We start from the raw sequence: 25536 nt of genomic DNA, 5'->3' as shown, positions 1-25536 counted from the left end.
GTTCTCTTAAAACCAGCAATTATTTCAGGGGCATTGTTAATGCACACCACCTTTGAGTAAATCAGTCGTGATTGCGTCACAAACCTCATCACCACAATCCCAACAGTTGACTTGCAACACCAAATTGGTTGGCCACAGAACTGTAATAGTCTGGGATAGCCAGCTTCTGGATGGCTAGAGCAATTTGCTTTTAGACCGACACATGCTCCCTCCATGCATATGTCCTGATGCTGGAGGATTCGGACAAAGCTCCAGGAATGTCTGCTTCTTTGGTCTACATATGGGGAATCTGCAGTTAAGGCAACAGGCATAAGCAGCATCAACTGTTTGGCGTCTGCCAGGTCTGTACCACCTCCCAAAAGGTGCCTTCGATAAGACAGAAACCACTACTGACATGTCCAGTAGTGTCTTAAGGATGCTGTATCTGACTCCTGAAATCCCATTGAATGTATGATCTACACAGGTTCTTCCATCCATACTGACTAGTTGTTGGCAGCATGCGGACCCAGAAATGATGCAGCTGGATGCATTCACAGGCTTAGGCAACTTCTATTCAAGGACCATGGGATAGATAGACAAGTTTCCCACAGTACACTCTGAATGAAGCCTAGAGCAGGTACAGCTGGCAGGGGTGATAAGAACCCTGGGATACGACCCCAGAAGCAGAAAGTCTCATTCAGGTCTGCGTAGTGCACAGCGGCATAGTTAGGCGACCCAAGTCCAGCAATTGAAAATCCAGGGTTACAATGCAGCTTGGGCACCGAAGCACAGGCTTGGAAACAGTCCACAGGCGTGGGTCCCACAAGTCTGGGTTTACAGTACAGTGTAGACATAGCCTTTGAGTTGCCTGCTATTGCTCCACAGGTTATTTCTTGTTAATGCTTCTTAGTATCTCCGTGTGACAGTTGGGGCCTTGGTCTTGACAGTGAGGAGATCAACTTTTAGCCACCAACATTTTTCTACTAGACATTCTTGAATGTCTGCAGTCAAGGACTTTTGTAATTATTTGTTTAAATTGCTCTAAATGATTGATTTCCCCTTCTATCCTGAAAGTGGAGGGAGGTATGTTGGAAGAATTATGACAGTCTTTTCGGAGGCAGAGTGAGAAATCTAGAATCAAAGCATTTCCACAGGGATAGGGAAGGCTTTCTGAAATGTGGTGTGCCAAGGGCTCAAATCTGATCTTGAAAGTGCAGGTTTGTATAGCTATTTATTGTGTAAGAGCTTCTAGTTTTAGAGCTGAAGTATCAGTTTGGTGTGAAATGAAAACTCTTAACTTTGCATTTTGGTTGCTTGTGCTTCACTATAGTTTATTTAAAATCAGAGGCACAGCCAGCTTGTAATATTACCAGTAACTAATAGGGGTGGCTTCTGTTTCACTGACTGCATGAACTATCCTAGCCTTTGTTTTTGGAGTAGTAGTTCATAAATATAGGATGACTGACAGTTGTCCCTAGGGTATGGCGAATTGGGGTGACGGCCCCGAACCCTGCGCTTTGGGGGGCCCTGCGCCAGAGTGGGTGGGAGGCGGGTGGCTGGTAGAGGGGACCTGGCAGGAGGTGGGTGGGCGTTAGGGACGGCCCTGATGACTGATCACCTTTTCTTCACTGACATTTGTGTGCAGGTGAGATTCAAAGATAAGAACAAATATATTAAAACTGACAAACTTCAGTGATGGGGAGGCCATACAAATATTGTGGGAGAATTTTCTCCTGCTTTCCTTACTTTGCCCTTCTAGGCTTGTATTTTTTTGCATGAGACTCAAAGTAAATGATAGCTTACCATATATCCAGCAATATTAATATTAAGGCCACTGTCCTCTGGTTTAGATTCACAATGTTACCTGTCTTAAAACTAATAAAGAATTTTTTCCTGAATATGAATATTTTGTACTAAGTCCATTATTTGTTGCTGAGAAACTAAAACAAACGGAAGAATTCCTAAGTAGGACCCAGACACACATTGTTAATCTCTGTCTGAGATAGGGCACATGGGTATATGAAATAGGTTGGGAAGATCAGAACAATAAAGTGAATTGAATTAAGAGGAATATTTGTAGTTATGTAGTGAACTGCCAGAAAACAGACTTTTTTGAAATATACAAGGCACCCAGTGAAAACTTTTTTTTTACAAGTGTTGAGCATTGAATGGCAGCTGCTTAGTGCTGTACCTTTAAAACAGGCCCTAAAGCGCTTAACTCTGAGGCATGTGTGTTTTTCAAAAAACAAAACAAAAAGATCGAAGTGCGTGGTTAAAGTAACTGCTTGCTTCTGGGGAGAAAGCTTTTTGACTTGCGTTGGACTGGTCACTGTTTTGTAAAATTTTGCACATTGTGATAAAATTGGCTGTGTGCTAATGTCAGGCTCTTAGAGGCTTAGCATGTTGTGAAACCAAGAAGCTTGGGCACAACTGTGAGGCATGGTAGGACTTGAAAGGAAACTTAACCTTGGCTCAAAATCTAGGATTAAGACACAATTTTTATTGGAACCTGATACAATAATGAAATCGTTCATTGAAATTTAAAAAAAAAAAAAAAAAAAAAAAGTGAATTTACTTTAGCTTGGAGGTAACATTTTCTGGGGTACTTGAATGACAAATAATATATTGTGCTAGTCTGAAAACAAGCTGAAGCTTGGACAAAATCAGTAAATGGTGAAAAGTAAACTTTCATTTTAATAATATAAAAGGATTAGCAACCCAATGAGAAATTTATTTGAGCCTCTTTCACTAATTATCCATTATGACAGGGAAGCCTGTGTTCGTAGGATGAAATTAATGCCTTTTTGTTTAAGGATATGAGAATATAGCTTTCACAATGCAGTTCTGGTTGCTCCATCTTAAATATTAGAATTGGAAAAAGTAGAGAAAAGGACAGCAAAGATGTTTAGGGGTATGGAGTAGCTTCCATATGAGAGACTAAAAAGACTGGGAATGTTCACCTTGGAAAAGAAATGACTGAGGCGGGGATGTGATTAAGGTCTAAAATATCATGAATGGTGTGAAGAAAGTGTTGTTTACTCCTTCACATAATACAAGAACTATGGGTTATCCAATGAAATGAGTAGGCAGCAGGTTTAAAACAAACACAAGGAAGTAATTCTTCCCACAATGCACAGTCAATCTGTGGAACTCATTGGGGGATGTTCTGAAGGTCAAAAGTATAACTGAGTTCAGAAAAGAATTAGATAAGTTCATGGAGGATATGTCCATCAATGGCTATTAGCCAAGTTGGTCAGGGACAGTAACCTCATGCACTGGTGTCCCTAAATTTCTGACTGTCAGAAGCTGGGATTGGATGATGGGATGGATCGCTCAATAATTGCCATGTTCTGTTCATTCCCCCTCAGGCATCTGGCATTGGTCACTGTTAGAAGACAGGATGCTGGGCTAGATGCACCATTAGTCTGACGCAATATGGCCATTCTTATAAATTCAGGCAGCTATTTTTAGCCACCCACATGTCTCTAATTTGGGTGACTCTTTTTTTTTTTATTACAGCTACTTTTGCTCCTTGTGTTGCCAGCAGCACCTTTCCAAAATAATATAGTTCTTAACTTGGAAACTTTCTGCTTTGTTGCCAGTGGATGCAGAACCTTTGGGTGGCATTACTGCTTCAGCAGCTGACAGATGTTCATAGTGCATTAAACTACATGACTGGAAGACTACTCACACTATTGTGATGAACATGGTAGACAAACCTATATAGACTAGGTGCACCAGAGCAGGACTAAGAATAGACTGACTTCTCAGAGAGGCAGTTTATATGTGCTTGTTAACTAGCAGTCTCTGAATGCTCAGAGTAACTGTTCGTTCCAGCTAGCCAGTCCCTACCTGCTATTTTGTACATGTATCTTCATAGCTGGTTGATGTACCTTGACAGTGGATGTGATATACCTTGACGATGGATGTGATGTACCTTGACTTTAGCAAAGCATTTGATACGATCTCCTACAATATTCTTATCAGCAGTATGGGTTGGATGAATGGAGTAGAAGATGGTTAGAAAGCTGGCTAGATCACTGGTCAACGGGTAGTGATCAACGGCTCAATGTCTAGTTTGCAGCTGGTAATGAGCAGAGTGCCCTAGGAGTCGGTGCTGGGGCCGGTTTTGTTCAACAGCTTCATTAATGATCTGGAGGATGGGGTGCATTGCACCCTCAGCAAGTTTGCAGAAGACACTAAGCTGGGGGGAGTGGTAGATACGCTGGATGGCAAGGATAGGATACAGAGTGACCTAGACAAATTGGAGGATTGGACCAAAAGAAATCTGATAGGTTCAACAAGGATAAGTGTAGAATCCTGCACTTAGGATGGAAGAATCCCATGCACTGCTACAGACTGGGGACCGACTGGCTAGGTAGCAGTTCTGCAGAAATGGACCTGGGGGTTACAGTGGAGAAGAAGCTGGATGTGAGTCAGCAGTGTGCCCTTATTGCCAAGAAGGCTAATGGCACATTGGGCTGCATTAGTAGGAGCATTGCTAGCGGATTGAGTGAAGTTGTTATTCCCCTCTATTTGGCACTGGTGAGGCCACATTGGGAGTACTGTGTCCAGTTTTGGGGTCCCCCTTACAGGACAAATTGGAGAGTCCAGAGGAGGGCAAAAAATGATTAGGGGGCTGGAGCACAGCACTTATGAGGAGAGGCTGAGGGAACTAGGCTTGTTTAATCTGCAGAAGAGAAGAATGAGGGGGGATTTGATAGCAGCCTTTAACTACTTGAAAGGGGGTTCCAGGGAGGATGGAGCAAGGCTATTCTCATTGGTGGTAGATGATAGAACTAGGAGCAATGGTTTCAGGTTGCATTGGGGGCGGGTGGGACTAGGTTGGATATTAGGAAGAAGTTTTTTCACTAGGAGGGTGATGAAGCACTGGAATGGGTTACCTAGGGAGGTGGTGGAGTCGCCATCCTTAGAGGTTTTTAAGGCCAGGCTTGACAGCCTTGGCTAGGATTTAGTTGTGGTTGGTCCTCCTTTGAGCAGGGTTTGGACTAGATCAGTGTTTCTCAACCTTTTTGATACCAGGGACAGTCTTACTGTCTTCCTAAATGGGGTCGGGGGATCTCAGGGACCGGTGCCGGTCCGTGAACTGGTTGTTGAGAAACACTGGACTTGATGACCTCCTGAGGTCCCCTCCAACCATAATCTTCTATGATTCTATGAACTGGTTTTTTTTTCCTGTCGAAATGGAGATTTTTTTTATTAGTGTCCTTTTTTGAAGTCTAAATAGGCTGCTATTAACGGCTTTCTCCTAGAATAAAACTGCTATACACAAACAAAAAATATAAAGCGGTGCATCCAGTTTAACTCCTGCATCTCCATGTCCTTTTTTTAGCGGCGGCTTCGTCACCTACGGAATATTGCTGCACGTAACATTATTAATAGGAATGGTTATCGCCTCCTGGATACCTACTTCACTCTTCACTTGTGTGATAACACTAAGATATGTAAAGGTAAGGGCCTATTATCAACACTTCTCACTTAACTCCATCGTTCTGTAGTAACTATCATGATGCTTTGTTCTTTTTTGCATTTTTTGAAGTTCATTCTATGTTGAATTTCTGGTTTTGTTTCCTTTAAGATTTAACACCATTAAAATTCACCAGTATTTTCAGATAAATGAAACCGTTCACATTTTTCTCCTTCTATCAGCATATAGTTGGTTCTGTCATAGGTCTTGCCGCTGTAAAGCTGAGTGAGTTGTCTGCTTAGGCTACACTGGTACCATTAGCTGGGCTTCTAGCAAATAGGCACCATCGTATATAAAGCACCAAGTACCTGCACAATGGAGCACTCTCTCTAAATTTGTTTAGATTAGGGCTTCAAGGTTTGGTCTTCTCTGGTGACTGTACAGCCAAAGTGCCCCGAACTATTTGCCTCAGACATTGATAGGCAGCTGAGAGATCAGCACCAGGCAGGCTCAATCAAGCCTGATCAACTCTTGAACAAACGTTCCATTTCTCCTACATATGACCTATTCGCTACTGTTCCCAGGCACAGTCTATCTTAAGTTCTAAGATGCTTATCACTATGGTAACTAAGCTCCATACAACAGTTGTGGAGCACTGAGTCCCTAAACAGCAATATATGCTTAGTCTCTTGCCTGTTCCTGATGAGCATGTTTGAATGTGGGGTTTTTTTTTTTTTTTTTTTTTTTACTCCTACGTACTCCTTCTTGCCTTCTATTTCAACCTACAATTTGAGAGATGGGTGGGTAGAGTTTTGAAAGTGCCATTAATGGGAGAAAAAAATTGGCCTTGTTTAGTTCTGAACATGGGCAAGCTCTGTTTGATCTCTTTAGGTGGCATTTGATTCAGTTTTTACTAGAACTAATGCAACAGTTACCTTTGCATAAAACATACTTCTAGGACTTGTTTTACAAACAGTTCCCATTTTTAAAAAAAGTATTCATACTGTAACATAAATATTGACATGGGCTGAATTTCTCTTTACTCATTTCATTCTTTTCCCTCCTAGAATTTTATAGGAGTGAAGTGATCAAGAACTCTCTGGTAAGTTGATTTAATATTGATGATCTTGTATAGAAACCCTTGTGCTTCACTTTTCTCTTAATGTGCAGGTTTACTTAACGCTGAAATATTGCAACTAACTCATAGTAAAATATCTGAAACAGTCTTTTCTTCCACTTTCTAGATGCAATGAGTAAACTAGTACAGCTGGATATTGTCCATTCCTGAAGGTTCATGGCCATATGGGGTAAAAGCAATGTTTTAGACTGACAACCTGAGGGAGATGTTATCAACTTAATGTCACGTAAATCTGAGTTCTCGGACTCCTGTTGTAATTACTGTTAAAAGTAGCACCTGCAATTCCTAACTGAAAGATCTGTTTGTTGTATTTGACAATATCTTGTGTATAGTCAGTTTCATCGTTGCACCTGTTAGCAACAGAGGAAAGCCATACTTCAAAACAGAACAAAATCCAAGAACCCTACATGCATCTGTACATCCACAAAAACTGATAAAAGGGATTCAGGACAGGTGTAGTATACAAAACTACAAATAACTCAATTCTTAAAACTATTTCAAGTTGTCCCTTTAAAGTTTGACGTTGCAGATGATGACACTTTTGGGTGGGAGAAACCTAGCAGTTGAACAAAACAGTCTGGAGAATTATGGTCAAGAAGAGTGTGGTCATCTTTGAGGATACAATTTGAACCTTGAACAGGAGTTGTAGTTGTGGTAGGGGGGAAGGAGTCAAGGAAATCTTGCTTGTTGTGACTCCAGGCAAATAACTTTTTTTGCCTTTCCTTTTGACTTGTGCTTTGCTCTTCTTAATATCAAGGGCGGTGGGTGGCTGCACCCTGCACATTATGCTTTTAGTCTTCCATTGTCTTGGAAGGCATTTGTTTTGCAGCTGTAATGGGAGAAAGAGCTTGCTGGGTAACCTCAGCATGTAAATCCATTATCAAGGGGGAATTAAATGTAAGGTTGGGGTACACATTAGTGGTGATGGATCATGTGGCTTGGTAGCCAAAAGGGACTCTGATACAGTACCCAGCCAGAAATTGAAGTGTTGTGTATGGTCAGTGCTGTACAGTTCTGCTCTGCTTCAGTTCATACTTTAGGGCAGGAACCTCTCCCTTAAAGCTGGCCGAGCAACTTCAGAGCTGTACATTCCCTGTCACTGTTTTAGTCTGTGATCTTTAAGGATACATCTTCACTGTGGGGGAAAAAAAAGACCCATGGCACAGGCACAGCTGGCCTGGATCAGCTGAATCAGGCTTGTGGGTTTGGGCTGTGGTGCTATAAAATTCCAGTGTAGATGTTCAGGCTGGAGCCTGCATTCTGGACTCTGGGGTCTCAGAGCCTGGCCTATAGCCCATGCCCAAATGTCTGCATTGCAATTATATAGCCCCACAGCTCAAGACCTGCAAGCCTGAGTCAGCTGACCCAGGCCAGCTGCAGGTCTTTCATTAGTGTGGACATACCCCAAGTGTTCCCTGTGATCGTTAGAATGCAGTCTAGCTAGCAAAACACCTTAAGGTGGAGAACTCCTTAGCCTGTACCATTTTGGCCAGTAAGACCATGTGAAGAGATTGAGGGTGGTTTTCTCTGTCTGTCTGAAGTTATCCAGCAGTTTATTATTCGGTCACTTTTTGTTCTTAAACAAAATGTTTAACTAGAAATGAAAGATGAGATAAAAACAAAAGACAGTCTATGTAACCTATCTGACTTGAAAGCCTTTATTGAGACAGGGACACGCTAGGCTTAATGACAGTGAATCAAAAGCAATACCTTATATTTCTAAGAGCATTTAATTTTCTGTCTCTCTTGGTCAATCACTTTGCTGATTTCTCATCTCCTGGTCTGTCAGGCTCGCCTCCTTGATCTCTGTGCTTTCCCAGGTGTAGCCTGATCTCTCTCTTTTAATAAAAGCCAGGAAATCAAAGAAACCAGAGGCCCCTTCCATCAAGATGGTGTTCTTCAGATTCACTTAGGTATCCAGACACTGCATTGGATATATAACTTGGGTTCTTGTGTTTCTGCTTTCCCTTTAAAAAAAACCTCTTTAATGGTGCATCCCACATACTCTGCTCTCAGGTTGGCTGTCCACTGATGGATGAAATTAGTTAGGGATGCTGACTAACAACCTTCCATATGTTGCTGACCTTACAACATGTAATCTTGAAACTAATTTATGGCCTACAGACTGGAGTTATTGCCTTATACCAGTACAGGGCAAAGTCTGAATACAAACTCCTATGTATTGAGCTCAGCTCTGCTGCTCCCTCTGTGGCCTTGAGCAAGTCACTTAACCTCTCTGCTTTAGCTTTTCCATCTTGACATGGGGACACTAGTTTCTCTAGCTCACAGAGTTGTTGTGATCATCATTTAAGTAAAGTTCATAAATAGCTTTGAAGATATAAGTACTCTATCATTACTAAACAGCAGGAATCACTTTTCTTCCTTTCTTCGCAGCCCCCTGGAAAAGTGGTGGACTTCCTGTGGACACTGTTATTAAGGTGTCAAAGTATGTCTTTGACATCTGTTTTATAGAAAACAGCAATAAGATGAGTAGAATAAACGTAATAGTTCCATAGATTTTTTTGGTAATGGGATCAGGTTGTATTGATAAAACAAGAAATTATGCAGATCAAGTAGTTTTTTGACAGGCAAAGTAAAATATTACCCATTGTTTTGGTGAGCAAGAATAGAAGATAAAAATTATCATGACAGCCCAGAAACAAAATCTGAAGAGTTCCTCTGCTTTGAAGAAGTAGGACAACAGTGGAGCTACTTGCAGGAGAGGAGGATCCAAACTCAAAAAGATGTTGAATAGAATAGTAGAACCATTCTTTACTTTGAAGTAGCTAGCAAGCTATGGCAGGAGAAAAGTGCTCTTTCTGCACCAAGGAAGATAAAGTAGATTATTTTTTAAAAAATAAATCAGAAATTTTTATTTAAATTAGCACAAGTTGATTTTTTTAAAAATATACCTATAAGTGTAAACTATTATATGTAATGATACCTGTAGTACACTTTTGCTGTCAAGTTTTAAAGAAAGTCAGACATCTGAACTGATGGAAGTCATTGCCTACAAACCTTGAACTAGAGTTTGAAGTGTTACACCAGCTTTTGAAAACCGTAGCTTGTGAAGATGCAGAGAGACTGTTTTTTCTTCATTTCCGTTTATTCAGCTAGTTCAGTTCAATGACTAGTTCATTCAAAGTAAAGTAAAGAAATTAGGAGTTCAAAAAGCAGGAAAGCTTGTTTTCGTCTTCCAGTCTATGAATAAAAACTAGATGAGAGAGGATGACATCTACTAGTTCTAAAGAAATTCGTATAATTCAAACTACAGATAGTCTTTGTTTAATAAATTAGTTAGTTTTAAATGCAAAACATGTTTTGGATAAACTTCTGGGTAAATGTTTTTTCCTCCATTTAAGGTAGTTTATTTAAATAAAAAAAAAATTAAAATGTTTTTCTGCATTTTTAATTGAATTTGAATTTCTATCCAAACAGAGCTTGTTACAAATTGAAAGCAAAAAAAAATTAATCTAGTAAATCAGAAATGCATCATTCACCATTTTCTAACAGATTTATTCAGATTTTTTACATTATTATAAGTAAGCTATATAATTTTTAAAAATCGTGTTTGAAATATATTTCAATCATCCTGGATAGCAAAAAGAAGCACCATATTTAGTGTAAAGGCTATATTTAGTTGCAAATATGTTTTAATAGCTACTAACTAGTCACTTTCTTAAAGTGCAAATTTTAGTCATGTTTTTCATCAACTATTTAGATCAAGGCTTCCTGTTTTGCTGATTTAAATCATGATTAAAATGGTTATTTAAATCACTTTAATTTAAATCCATCTAACCTATTCCACCCCCCAACACTATCCTTCCCAGCATCAATGAAGAGAAGCAGAGCTTCTCATGAGGAAGTTGCTTCTAGCCCTGGTATATGGGTAGTGGGGCATCTCTCATGTCGGCCTCAGAGTACTGTGGGTTTTTTGCATTTCAAATCTTGCCTCTTAAGTCCTTACTACTGAAGATTTTGACATATTCTAGCACTGAGGTAGTTCTACCATTACTAGTAATGATGGCAGCATTAAAAAGACCAGCATTTGGTCTGCTCTATCATGTGCAGTAGGGCGCCCTGTGTATATTAGCACTTCCACTTATGCTAGCAACAATAGACTATGGAGATAAAAACCAAATAGATGTAGTTGGAGGCTTAGCACCTATTTTCTTGTTGCTTCCAAATATAGATGGCTGCGGTGGGTCCTGGTAATCGTAGCTTTTGGTCTCGCTGGTGTTGCTATCTGACTAACTACTAAAGTCTTATACAGCTATAAGAAAATAGCACACCTAAAATGTAAGTGCATGGTTAAGCATGATGTTACCTATCCAGTGGATGCAGCTATGGAGAGTCCACTTCAAGTGTGAAGTGTCCAGTCCTATTAATTAGAGTCCAAGTGTTTGAGCCCGAGGCCTCAAATGCACTTCTGGTAGCTGTATCCCAGAATATGGAGGAGGTTCTTCAATTCATCCTTTCTTCCCCACCCCCTCAAAGATGATCCTTGACCCAAAGGTCGATGAGGGGTAGTGCTGTGGGCTGTTGCTTCCTTTGTGAGGAGGGCATCTTTGAATAGTTGTCTGCTCCTCCTCTAAGTAGGTCTCAAGTACAGGAAGGAGGGGAGGAAATAAACTTATTCCCACTTACCAACAGGTCACAGTTCTATGCAACATTTAGAATTGGCTCCTCTTGGAAAAGTGACTGTTTGTCCCCCACTCCCTCAGTTTGGGACATCTTGGTTATGATTTCCCAGAATGAGTTTCGTAAAGGAAAGCATGTCACACTTCCTGATAGCTTTGGGAAAGAAAATAACAAATTCTTGTACTCATTCCAAGTCATTTTCAAATGTGTGGAAATCCCTAGAAGCTGAATTACTGAATAGCAGTAAAGTTTCAACAAATTACATTTAGGAGCAATATTTTATATTGGTATCTTCATTGCTGGAACTAAACAAAACTCTCTAGGCTAATTCACTTTCATATGTGAATTTTCTTCATTCTCTACCTAGGTTAAAAGATTTACAAAATTTATTCAATTTGAAAGCTGAAAAGGGTAAATCATCTGGCAAACTGTGTGAATTATTTAGCTGATGGCATCAGTGCTAGCTGACTCAGTTTTCACTATCTGGAAGAGTAAGTTGCAATAATGGTACATGCAGTGCTAGGTATTGTTGGTGCTGGATGACCCCCTACAATCCAATGTTTGTAATGGGAAACTGTCATGATTTCTAGACTCAAAACTTGACCTACTTTTTCTTACAGATATCAGCAAAGCCCATAAACTATTGTTTTCCCCTCTTCTAGCTGTCACAAAATAAACAATCCAGTGTAATTACTTTTCTCCTTCCTCCCTTGTACCCAAAGCCAACTTGTATATAAAGCCTGACGCCTAATACTTAGAAGTAATGCCACAGATACCAACATGATGAGGGACAAATGTAGTTAAAGAAATCTGATGGGGTTCAACAAGGACAAGTGCAGAGTCCTCCACTTAGAAGAATCCCATGCACAGCTACAGACTGGGGACCGACGAGCTAGGCATCAGTTTTGCAGAAAAGGATCTGGGGGTTACAGTGGATAAGAAGCTGGATATGAGTCAACAGTGTGCCCTGGTTGCCAAGAAGCTAATAGCATATTGGGCTGCATTAGTAGGAGCATTGATAGCAGATTGAGGGAAGTGATTATTTCCCTCTGTTTGGCATTGGTGAGGCCACATTTGGAGTATTGTGTCCAGTTTTGGGCCCCCACTACAGGAAGGAGGTGGACAAATTGGAAAGAGTCCAGCAGAAGGCAACAAAAATGATTAGGGGGCTGGAGCACAAGACTTATGAAGAGAGGCTGAGGGAACTAGGCTTGTTCAGTCTACAGAAGAGAAGAATGAGGGGGTATTTGATAGCAGCCTTTAACTACCTGAAAGGGGGTTCCAGGGAGGATGGAGCTAGGCTGTTCTCAATGGTGGTAGATGACAGAACAAGGAGCAATGGTTTCAGGTTGCAGTGTGGGAGGTCTAGGTTGGATATTAGGGAAAACTTGTTCACTAGGAGGCTGGTGAAGCACTGGAATGGGTTACCTAGGGAGGTGGTGGAATCTCCATCTTTAGAGGTTTTTAAGGCTTGACAAAGCCCTGGCTGGGATGATTTGGTTGGGGTTAGTCCTGCTTTGAGCAGGGGGTTGGACTAAACTCTTGAGAGCCCTTCCAACTCTAATATTCTATGATTCTAAATCATTTCCAGTTAAGCTTTAACAGTGAATTCAAAATGACTTTGAAAACCTAGTTATCTCAACATTATTTTTATTCATCAATAAGTTCTAAAAATCTGAGCTATAGAGCTTCTCACTGGAGTATTTTAGTACTTCTCGCAAACTTTCTTGGAAGGGCTAGAGTTGTTGCGAATGTTATATAACATTCTTATACAGGTGGTGATTATGGAATAGCTGTGTGCTGTGGAAGCACACATTTAAATATGTTCCCTACCATCAAGAGCTTACAGTTTAGGAAATTTAGGTCATAGAAACTGAGAATTAAAATTGTGGTATGTGCAAACAGTCTGTGGATGTCTGTGAGCTTTAGGCTACACTGGAGCCAAGTACCTGATCTTGCAATCCTCTCTCCTGCAAATATTCTGTACTCAGTGTGTACTTCAGTGGTACTTGTATATGGGCTGCAGGACTCAGGCCTAAGATGCTGGTGGTTATATCTTTTGAAAGTATCTGAAACTTGTCTATCTGTCTTTGTAATAGAGTATTAAGGCTGGGAAGACATTGGTGTTGAAATAACATAAGGCAAATTTCTTATCTGCGCACCACATTGCTAAGTTATGTCCAAAGATCTGTTACCTTCCTGGCAGTTTGAATTCAGTCTCTATGTGCTGGAATTGGACTTCAGTATATGAGGATTTGGCAGAAAACTGGAGGAGCTATCCGGCAGGTTTTGAAGAGCTTCTGAAGTCAGGAGAACTTGAGCACATATTTGAAGATCTGCAGATTTGACCCACCTCCCCAAGTTGTCCAGACCTATTGAGTTTTCCCTGGGACCTTTTATATAACTAGAATTCTGCTGTATTTAATTTGAAATGGGAACTTTAGTAATAAAACGGGACTCTATCCAAAAAACCACAAGGTTAAGTGATGGAGTCCTGACCGACCGTGCTGTGAAGCTTTTTAAAGTAGGGTATTTTAGTAAGTTCCCGTATAACTGCCAAGCACTTTACCAGTATTTAATTTCCTGTTGTTTTTGGCTACCTTCATAGATATGTAAGTAGCTCTTTCTTGTTAAGAAAAATTCAAGAGGTGAGGAAGGGGAAAGGGACTTCTGTAAAACTTACGGGGGAAAATAAATACTCTTTGGCATTTTCTCAGTCTGACCTATTAATCGGTAACTATGCATGTTTAAGCTTGTTGTGCTGCTTAGGCACCATGATGAAAGGTCTCAATGGCATTTATTTCACTTACTGTAGTGAGTTGTGGCTTCACCTTGTTATGGCTGTTTTTCATAATTTCTTAAATATACTGGTACTATGATTATTCAAAATTATTTGAAGACTTGAAACCTTCTCTAAATTCAGAGAAGTTAGTGCAGCAGGATTCTAAGTCTATTCTTTGGCTTCCATAAATCCTAAGGTCTGGACTTGTCTGGCTGGTGCTTTAACTTTCTAGAAGGAAGAGAGCTCTTCAGAAGGTAGCAGCACTTAGGGCTTGTTGTCCACGTTACAGAACTTGAGGGAGGAAGGGGAATAGGAACAAAGCCCCCATTAATAGATAACCCAAATTCAGCTAATGAGAAGTAAATCCGCGTTAATATAAATTACAGCCCTTTTTTTGAAGCCAAATGTTAAAATGGAATTGAACACTGTCTTCACACTACTCCTATTTTCCTATAGTTCTTAAATTGAAAAAGTGCCTGTTGTGGCAAAAGGCAGCTAATGAAGTAATTTCCTGGCATCTTGTAATGGAAGGAAGTAGTAGTTGGTCTGAAAGCCCAGAGGCTTGCAGCAGCAGATGGAAATGGGAGCCTACTTGGCCTCTTTAAATTTAAACTCACTGCATGTTGTTAAACTGAAATAGCAGCAAAGAATGTTGTCCTTCCTACATCTTTATTTTACTTATCAACAGAATCCAACATGGAGGAGTCTTGACTTTGGAATAATGCCTGATCGCCTCGATACATCTGTGTCATGTTTTTTGGTGAGGATCTGGGGTGGCAAGAAAGAGCTCTATCAGCTGTTGATCGAATGGAAAGTCAATCTAGATGGACTGAAATACTTGGGTCAGCAGGTAAAATAAAAGCATGTTTCCTCAACTTGTGGATTAGGTAGCTAATGTCTTTTTTTAAACAGAGTTATAAGATCAAGGCTATGAACAGACTGAACAGAAAAGGAAAATGATCAAATGTAATAAGCACTGTATCTTAATTATGGAATAAAACGAGTTACAAAGGGACTGGATAGCTGTACCCATTGCAAGGAGGTTTAAGTAATCTGGACCGGCACAATATTGTATTAAAATTATGTTTGACATTTCCTAAAGATTCAGTTGCTTTAGCTGTTTGAGCTTCTTCATCACAATAGTAGCCCCAAGTAAGAAACAGTGTATGACATTACTCTGTATATGGTTACAATTTATTTTCTTTATCTTCTCCAATTGGACCATAATAATACTACTAGAATGCCAACAGTACCCTTGCACAAGGTAGTCTTCAATTCAATTACAGAGTAAGAGACTAAGAGGATGGTGTTAACCTTGGGACTTTTCCCGCATCCTTCTCTAGTCCTGGGAAATAGCTTGTCTGACATTAGTATTTGTGGGTCTTATGGAACAAGTGGAATCTTTTTGGCTATGATTTTACAGAAATGTGAGTCATTAACATCAATTTTTACATATTTTCTTAAACTTCTAACTGATGTAAAAAAGAAAATACTTAGAGAGCCATCACTCCTGAAACACATGCAAGGTGTCCGTTCATCGTAATAGCAATAGGTTGACATGCTTTTTCTAAACTAACTGTCTTACATGAGTATACTGCTCTGGTCTTTTTATTGCTCTTTGAGTTTGCTATTCTAAAATGAATGTACAGCTTTAAAAGATGGAAATGCTTTGAAATGGCAAAATTATTTATAAAATAGGCTCGTAATGAAAAAGCATTTGTTATGGGATCCAGTTACTTGCAGTGCAGGACGTGATTTTCAGTGTTCTGTTTCATTTTATTGTGCCAAGGAAATAAACCTCTAGAGAATATTCTCTAATACTAGCTTTAGTTTATAAGTAACCTTCTCTTCCCTCCCCTCCCCTCAGCTAACAAACTAATGTAGGACCAGTTTTGTGTTCAGCCATAAACAGTGATCTAACTGTGCATTATCTGCTGAAAATTGGCTCTTTTATAACTGAGCTGTCTGAATGAGCAGTTTCCTTGTTTGTTTTTATTATTTTTGATCTTCCTACTATTTCTCTACTTCTGGCTCTGAGAAAGAGGAAGACTTCTTTATATGATACTGTAAGTAGTTCAAGATACTAATGGTTAAGGCAAATATTAATTTTCACTTTGCATCTTGGAAGATGGGAATATATCACTGAGCATATCAGCCATTGTCAGTTTAGAGCTGGGAAAGTCAAGTGTGTTCTCTACAGTAATAGTTCAGTTCCCTTGTTGACAAGTTCACATGCTACTAGCACTGGAAGGAAGAACTGAAAAGGTGACTGTCATAAAAATAGTAATTAATATTAAGCTAATGTCCTTGTTCTTTGTTTGTTTGTTTTTAAACAGATACATGCTCGAAACCCAAATGAAATAATTTTTGGATTGAATGATGGCTATTATGGAGCATCATTTGAACAGAAGGTACGGAAAACTTTTTTTGCCACAAAGTTTAGTAGTGATTGGACACCTAACGTAGTGAATGCCAGTGAAAACGAGATAGGATCAGAGACTAAAATTTGGAAATAACAAGTTAAAAATTATTTACACAAGTTCGATGTCTTCAAGGCACCAGATCCTGATGAAATACAACCTAGAATACTCCAGGAGCTAACTGAGGAATTAGCTGAGCCATTAGAGATTATCTTTGAGAAGTCATGGAAGACAGGTGAGAGATTCCAGAGGACTGGAAAGGGGCAAATATAGTGCCAATCGGTAAAAAGGGCAATAAGAACAACCTGGGAATTATAGATGACTCAGCTTCACTTCAATACCTGGAAAGATAATTGTGCAAGTAATTAAGCAATCAATTTGCAAACACCTAGAAGATATTAAGGTGATAAGTAACAGTCAGTATGGATTTGTCAAGAGCAAATCATGTCAAACTGACCTAATAGCTTTCTTTGACAGGGTAACAAGCCATATGGATGGTGGGAAGTGGTAGATCTCTTGACTTTAGTAAGGCTTTTGATGCTGTCTCACGTGACTTTCTCATAAATAAGCTAGGGAAATACAACCTAGATGGACCTACTATAAGGTGGGTGCATAGCTGGTTGGAAAACCATTCCTAGAGAGTAGTTATCAATGGTTCATAGTCAAGTTGGAAGGGCATATCTAGTGGAGTCCCACAGGGATCCGTTCTGGGTCTGGTTCTGTTCAATATCTTCATCAGTGATTTAGATAATGGCATAGAGAGCACAATTACAAAGATGATACCAAGCTGGGAGGGGTTGCAAGTGCCTTGGAGGATAGGATTAAAATTCAAAATGATCTGGACAAACTCGAGAAATGGTGTGAAGTAAATAGGATGAAATTCAATACGGATAAATGCAAAGTACTGCACTTAAGAAGGAACAATCAGTTGCAAATCTAAAAAATGGGAAATGACTGTCTAAGAAAGCGTACTGTGGAAAGGGATTTCAGGGTCATAGTGGATCACAAGCTAAATAGGAGTCAACAGTGTAACACTGTTACAAAAAAGGCAAGTTCATTCTGGGATGTATTAGCAGGAGTGTTGTAAGCAAGACAGAAGTAATTCTTCCACTCTACTCTATGCTGATTAGGCCTTAACTTGAGTATTGTGTCCAGATCTAGGTGCCACATTTCAGGAAAGATGTAGACAAATTCGAGACAGTCTAGAGGAGAGCAACAAAAATGATTAGAGGTCCAGAAAGCGTGATCTATGGGTGAAGATTGAAAATTTTGGGCTTGTTTAGTCTGGAGAAGAGAAGACTGAGAGCAGACATGATAACAATTTTCAAGTACATAAAAGACAGTCACAAAGAGGAAAGAGTAAAATTGTTCTCCTTAACCTCTGAGGATAGGATAAGAAGCAATGGGCTTAAATTGCAGCAAGGGCGGTTTAGATTGGAAATGAGGAAAAACTTGCAAACTGTCAGGGTAGTTAAGCACTGGAATAAATTGCCTGGGGAGGTTGTAGAATCTCCATCATTGCAGATTTTGAAGAGCAGGTTAGACAAACACCTGTCTAGGTCTAGGTAATACTTAGTCCTGCCATGAGTGCAGGGGACTGGACTAGATGACCTCTCAAGGTCCCTTCCAGTCCTGTGATTCTTTGAAAACTAGTAGTTAGTAGTACAAATTATTTAGTATTGATAGTCACAGGCTGTAATTTAAATTCTTTTGGCATAGATCAGCATTTTCAAAGTTGGGCGCCTAATGTAAGCACCTAAATAATTTGATGTTGAGTGTTCAGCATCTCAAAAAAAAATTGGGCCACTTAAACAAATGGTCTCACTTTCAAGAGTGCTGAGCCTTTTCCACTCTTCTGTAGGTGCTGAACTTTAGTCACCCACACTTCAAAATTTTAGACAGTTCTTACTGTCCTTCACTTAACCTCGGTCTCTGAAGCGTCATGTTGCTGTCTTCAACTTTTGGTTTCTCAGTAATTTTAATGAAACTGGTTTGTAGCCAATAATTGGCTTGTAAATGACCAGAAGGGTCACTACTGAATGAAATTACCTCTTTCTCTCTACCGAAGCAGAATGCGGCAGATAGAGCATTCCTGATCCTTGCCATCTTGGGTAACTGAATCTGCAGCAACTAAACTTTGATTATCTTAATGACTGTGCAGAGCACAAATGCTAGAGTGATGAGATTTCATGCTGATACACAATGCTAAATGCTTACTTTCAAAGTTGGTAGGCCCAACATTCAATCTACATCTTAAAAAAAACAAAACAAAAAAAAAAAAAAAAAAAAACTTCCAGAGTTTCTGTACTATCTTGTGTTTAGCTTCCTACCCCCCAAATGTTTGTTTTCATCTTTGAATGCTATGGTTTTTAAACTAGTCAGTAAGTGGTCATGAGTGCCAACAATCAATCAGCACCAATAGCATGCTCATGGAAAAAACAAACTTTGTAAAAAGCTTGAAATGAACTCGAGTGACTAGTAATCATGAAGGATTACTTTAAATCTAAAGTACCTTCAGTGGTGATGTATTTCAAAACATTTAAAGGCCAGACAAACAAATGATAAAATGAAGTCCCCCTTCTCACTGCCATTTACATGAAGCACTGTAGCTCTTTCACCCCCTTCTTTGAATGAGTTCCCCTCTCTTTTATGTCTCCTAATTTTAATCCTCTGTTTTTCAGCTAATACAAGGCCAGTAGAATAGTCAATATTTTGACCTGACCATACTGTAGTTGAAACTGTGCTAGTAACAACCATGTATGAATATAATTATTGCATTATCTAAGCACTGACCATGTACAAGACCCATAACTTGCAATTGAAACACAGCTTGCAACCGAAACATATCATTGTATGCAAGTGGCCCAGGAAGGCCAACAGAAAGAAATAACTGGCTTTTTTAAATACAGCTATTGACTTGCTCCTTGTGATTATTTCAGAAATGAGTTTTCCTGAGGGATATAAACAGAGGCTAGTAGTGGCTTTACAGTCTACAGTCTGGGTGACTATTCCATGCTTTGGGGCAGCCTCAAAAATGGCATGGAGATGACTGTCTGAGATGCAAACAAGTGAGACGTAATGGCTATTAGATGAGGGACCTAATATACTTTGCAAACATTTTAGTGGTTTTATTGTGGTGTGTGGACAAGTCATCTTTTCCTGACGGCCGTTACAACACACCACAGACATAACACCAGTATCCTTGAACTATGCTGGATACCCATGAGTTGCCAGAGGGAATTCAGGACTCTGGGTTTAATGTGTTTTAGAGACTTATAGGATTTGATAACCGGCTACTTGGGAGATTGCCTCTCAGGCTGTCCTTCCAGGCTGAGACCTACTGATAAAATGTCTCTCACGAGAAAACATTTTCAAGGCCTAATGAGAACTTCTAAGGTTGGGGGATTTTTAATGTTTGTGTTTGATACTAAAAATCTCTATCTGTAACTGGGACTCCTAGTAACAGTAACATGCAATATGGCACAGGCATAATCAAGTCCCATTGGGGAGCTAGCATATTGTAATTTGTGGTGCTTGAAAATAAATGTAACAGTTCATTGACAGAATCAGTTTCTCTCAATTCTGAATTTGACATCTTCTTACTGAACTAGATACGTGGAGTTCGAGAGTTTCCCATTTTAAATTAATCTTGTTCAGAGATGCTGGTTATAAACTGATGTATACAATCATGACAAACCAGCTTTACATTTGGTATCCGGAAACAGAAAGCACTGGAATGGGTTACCTAGGGAGGTGGTGGAATCTCCATCATTAGAGGTTTTTAAGCTGAGGCTTGACAAAGCCCTGGCTGGGATGATAAATCTGAGGTTAGTCCTGCTTTGAGCAGGGGGTTGGACTAGATGACCTCCTGAGGTCCCTTCCAACTCTAATATTCTATGATTCTATTCTATGAATGCTAAATATTAAAAAAAAAAAAAGAGGCTCTTTGCCATCCCCACACTATTGTCCACTATTATGACAATAATGGAATGTTGTTAATCATATGACAACAACCAAAATGGAACCAGACTGCTCGCACAGAAATTTAAAAAATTGTAGAGGATTTTTTTAAAACTAAAGACTGGGAGATGGGCAACAGGTGCAGAGGAGCACATGGTTTGAGTGGAGACATCCCTTAGGGATGAATTTATTAAAGGGGCAACTCTATACCCTCATATAAAGGGTAGGAAAAAAGTTGGTGAGGTACAGGTAGGAGCTAGTGATGAAGAGTCCCATGTAACCATAACACATGACGCAGCTAAATATTCACAAAACGTACAAGTGCTTATGTACAAATGTTAGAAGTCTAAATGCTAAAATGGGTAAACTAGAATGCCAGCCATTAAATGAGGAAATTGATATAAAAGGCATCTTGGAAATTTTGGTGGAATGAGGATAATCAGTGGGACATGGTAATAGCAAAATACATAGGAATGACAAAATACATAGGAAAGACAGAGTAGGTGTTCTGGTGGGGGAGTAGCACCATGTTAAAACATAGTCATAAGGTGAAAATCTTAAATGAATCAAACTGTACCATAGAGTCTCTATGGATAGAAATTACATGCTTGAATACTAAGAGTATTAGCAGTAGGTATATACTGCCAACCACCAGACGAAGCATGGTGACAGTCACAGTGAAATGCTAAAGGAGGTAGAGAGGCTACAAAATCAGAAAACGCAATAATAATGGGTGATTCCAACTATCCTCTCATTAACTGAGTAAATGTCACCTTAGGGCATGATGCAGAGAACATTTCTAGATACCATACATGACTGCTTTTTGGTGTAATCATTCTGGAACCCACAAAGGGAGAGGCAATTCTTAATTTAGTCCTAAGTGAAACACAGGATCTGGTCCAAGATGAACCGCTTGATAATAGCGACCGTAAACTAACTACATTTAGCATCCTTCTTTTTTTTGAGGGGGGAGATACACTAAACTCTCCGTCCCCACCACAGTACCATTTGACTCTTAAAAAGGGGAACTAAACAGGAATGAGGACGCTAGTTAGATGGAAGTTAAAAAAAAAAAAAAAGCAATCAGAAGGGTAAAATGCCTGCAATCAGCATGGAGACTACTAAAAACACCATAATAGAAGTTCAGACCAAATGTATCCAAAAAGACGGCAGGACTACCAAAATAATGGCTAAACCATGGCTAAACAGCAGAGTAATGGAGGCTATTAGAGCCAAAAAGAGGCATCTTTTAAAATTTGAAAGTTACATCCTAATGAGGAAAATAGGAAGGAGCACAAAATCTGGCAAGTGACATGTAAAAGTATAAGCCAGGCCAAGAAAGAATTTGAGAAGCAACTTGCTAAAAGATGCAAAAACTATCAGTAAAATTAAGTATGTCAGAGACAGGAAACCTCCCAAACAGGCAGTGGAGCCCCTAAACAATAAAGGAGTTAAAGGAGCACTCAAGACAAGACCATTGCAGAGAAGCTAAATGAATTCTTTGTGTTTGGTTTTCACTGCAGGGATATGGGGAATATAAGCACGTCAGAGTTGTTCTTTTGATCAACAAATCTGAAGAACTCCCAAGCTGATGCCTCAATAGAAGAGGCTTTGGAACAAAAAGGCAATAGTGTACTTGGATTTTCAGAAAGCCTTTTGATAAGTGCCTTCACCAAAGGCTCTTAAGGAAACTAACGCCAGTGTACATCTGTAGTGGCACAACTGTACTATTTCAGTTGTGCCGCTGCAGGGCGTCTGGTGAAGACGCTTTATGCAAATGTGGGAGAGGTCTCCCGTTGGTATTAAAAAACCACACCCATGAGCAATATAAGCTGTGTCAGAGGGAGAAGCACTGTGCACTCTAGCTCTTCTCTGGATGTAACTTACGTTGCTCGGGGGTGGAATATTTATACCCCTGAGCAACATAAGTTTTGCCGACGTATGGGTGTGCAGTAGTGTAGATATAGCCTAAGTAGCCGTAGGATAACAGGGAAGATCCTCTCGTGGTCCAGTACAGCAGAACTCCATTTATCGGATCTGATTGGCACGAGGGCCAGATCGGCTAATCAGAAATGTGGCTAGCCCAGGGAATGGGAAAGTGCAAGGCTGCAGCACCATCTAGTGGGCACAGGACAGATCTCCTGCTTCTGGACCTGTGTGCACTGGTTGTTTGGTTAATATGGAGAGCTGGGTAATGGAGGGTCAGATAAACTGGGTTCTGCTGTAACTAGTTGAAAGATGGGTAACAAGGGGTAGGAATAAATGGTCAGTTTTCAGCATGGAGAGAGGAGAACAGCGTTGTCCCTCAAGGACCTGTGCTGTTCAGCATATTCATTAATGATCTGGAACGGGGTGAACAGCAAAGTGGTAAAGTTTGCAGATGATACAAAATTATAAAAGAGAGTGAAGTCCAAAACAGACTGCTATGAGTTACAAAGGGATCTCACAAAACTGGGTGACTAGGCAACAAAATAGCAGATGAAATTCAGCATTGATAAGTGCAAAGTAACACATCTTGGAAAAAATAATCCCAACTATGCATATAAAATAATAAATTCTAATTAGCTGTTACTGTCCAGGAAAGATCTTGGAGTCACTGTGGATTGATTGGTGAAAATGTCCACTCACTGTGCAGTAGTGGGCAAAAAGGTGACCAGTATGTTAGGAACGATTAGGAAAGGGATAGAAAATAAGACCGAAAATATCATAATGCCAATATATAAAACCATGGTGAGTCCACATATTAAATAGTGTGTCCAGTTCTGGTCACCAAATCTCCAAAAGGATATAGTGGAACTGGAAGAGCTTCAGAGAAAGGCAACAAAGATAATCAAGGGTATAGAATGTTTTTCATACAAGGAGAGACTAAAAAGATCAGGGCAGGTCAATTTAGAAGAGAGACAACTAAGGGGAGGAGAATGTTGTATAGGTCTAAAAAAATCATGAGTGGTGTGGAAAAAGTGAACAGAAGTTTTATTTACTCTTTCCTACAATACAAAAACCAGGGATCACCTAATGAAATTAATAGGCAGCAGGTTGACTGCAAACAAAAAGTGCATTTTCACATCAGGCACAACTGACCTGTGGAACTCATTTCCACAGGATTTTTGTAATGGCCAAAAGTATAACTGGGATCAGAAAAGAACTGGATAAGTAAATGGAGAGCCATCAATGGCTATTAGCTCAGGTGGTCAGGGCAACAACCCATGTGTGGGGCAACCCTAAACCTCTGATTACCAGAAGCCAGGAGTGGAAGATGTCCTGTCTTGTTAATTTCCCCTGAAGCTCTGGTACAGACCACTGTCAGAGACACAATACTGGGCAAGATAGACCATGATCTGACCCAGTATGGCAGTTTTTATATTCTTATTTAATAACCAGAAATAACCATTTGAGATTTTCAAAAGTAAGGTACACAATCTGGTCTCACATTGACTTTCGTATGATAGAGTAGAATAGTAAAAATAAATTCTGGCAAAATAAATTTATTTTGGGTGGGAGTTTACAGACATAGTGGTGATGCCACAGCATATCCAAACTAAATTTCATTTTCCTGTGGCTGTCGTTCATTAGTCTCCACAGTCAGGAAGGCTGGCCCAATGTGGCTGGGACTTGACGTAGCCCTGATCTCTAGCCAGCCAGAGGGGCACATACCATCATGCTACCTTTTTTTATGGAATTGTTCTTTGAAAGGATAATGTGAAAAAGCTTAAATGGCGATGCAAAACTCAGACCATCTAAGCAGCTAACTTGTTATTCTCAGTAGCCACTAAATGATGCCCAGGTGGTTACAAATTAAAGTCCACAAACTTGGAAGTAAAGTTCCAAATTAGTATGTACCGAAACCTCCTATGGAACCATACTTGCTGTGTCACTGGGTAAAGCATTGCAATTTCTCTTTTGGAGCCTTCAAGCCCTTGCACCTCAAGACAGAAGAATAGTCTTGCAAAATTCCCATCTGTGTTCTGTACACATTCCTAGCTGCCACCTTTCCTGTAAAGGAGTCATGTTGAAGGATATGCACTACAAGGGCTAATCTTGGTAGAGAAACACTAGAGAAGACAGACTGGTCCCAAGCTGCCATCCACATGCCTGGCATTGTGTATTCATTTCTCAATGTGTCCAAAGGTTCTGTTTTCAGTATCATCCAGTAGAGACTAACAACTGACTTTGTCGACTTGGTTTGACAGTTGACATTTGTTTTATGGGAGTCTTATTAAACTGTACCTTTGAATTTCCAGGGAGGTATTGGTTCATTTCCCTTTTCATCCACTCTGTATTAGGATGCAACATAACCCGAGTTACACCACCAATCGAAGAGACAAAGAAGCCTTGTTAAGATTTTTTTCCCTTAAATGCCAATTTCTTCTTTTTTTGTGCCCATAGGCACTGGATGGAAGGAAAAGGTTTTGGGGGCAGAAGGCTTAAAAAGCTCTTCTCTGGTCCCCTTCAATTCTTTGCCCTTTTAGCTGTTGATCCTAGCGGCCCAGTCACTGCTGGGGGTGTGAATTTTAAACCATGTGCCTCCAACACTGCTGTTCTGCCTGAGACCATCATGCAACTTTGAAACCCCTCTCATGCCTTCTCCAACTCTGCTGCCAGTTCCCGCGTTGCTCCTCACTCGTCCTCAAGACCTAAGAACCCCTAGAATTCGGTGGTCCCCCTCTTCTAGTGATCTTTGGAGTACAGATTTTTCTTCCTTGTCCCTTGCATCTGAAGGCTCTTTGCCTCTGCAGTAACCTTCTCAGCTACTCAGCAAGGCAGCCTCATGATATGCTGTGTGGATGGGTTTCTGCTTCCTCCTTGGTACAACTACTTAGCCTCCACGGTCAAGTGTTTATTAGATCTTCCGTTCTCACTTCTCCATGCTGGCTGGGACCCCTGTAATTTCTGCTCCACCCTGCATAGTAGCAACAACAGAGAGCCTCCCCATCTCTGCCTTGGGCTTGCCCAGCGTCGTAGCAGGAGATGAAGATCTGAGCCTCATGGCCAGGAAGCTGAGTGATAGGTTCTTAGAAGGGGTTCCCTCTTGAGGCTGTTAAAAGTTCTGGCTATAGTATCTGCATAATCTTTCAGCTACTACTTGACGGTCTCTTGCTACGTGCATGTAGATATTTCATGCTTTCTAGTTGTTTGTTATAGCTGGTTCAGAAAGTGCACATGCAGGTCATATCAGCTCTCTAGGGAC

General features: G+C 40.1%; 1 protein-coding gene across 1 annotated transcript in view; it reads left to right on the top strand.

Annotated features, from left to right (window-relative positions):
- The window catches only part of UVRAG (UV radiation resistance associated), a 155497-nt gene that overhangs the window by 16143 nt on the left and 113818 nt on the right, over positions 1-25536 (top strand). The window contains exons 2-5 of the mRNA XM_067533189.1: positions 5333-5450; positions 6475-6509; positions 14657-14818; positions 16305-16379. Of these exons, the coding sequence (XP_067389290.1) occupies positions 5333-5450; positions 6475-6509; positions 14657-14818; positions 16305-16379 (390 nt within the window). The remainder of the gene's footprint in view (positions 1-5332; positions 5451-6474; positions 6510-14656; positions 14819-16304; positions 16380-25536) is intronic.

The sequence above is a fragment of the Emydura macquarii genome, unplaced genomic scaffold (genome assembly GCF_026122565.2).
Source record: "Emydura macquarii macquarii isolate MOO-44397 ecotype Brisbane River unplaced genomic scaffold, CSIRO-AGI_Emac_v2 contig_3328, whole genome shotgun sequence".
NCBI classification, from domain to species: Eukaryota; Metazoa; Chordata; order Testudines; family Chelidae; genus Emydura; species Emydura macquarii.
Note: the sequence above shows the minus strand (reverse complement) of the source record. Positions and strands in the feature narration are given on the sequence as shown.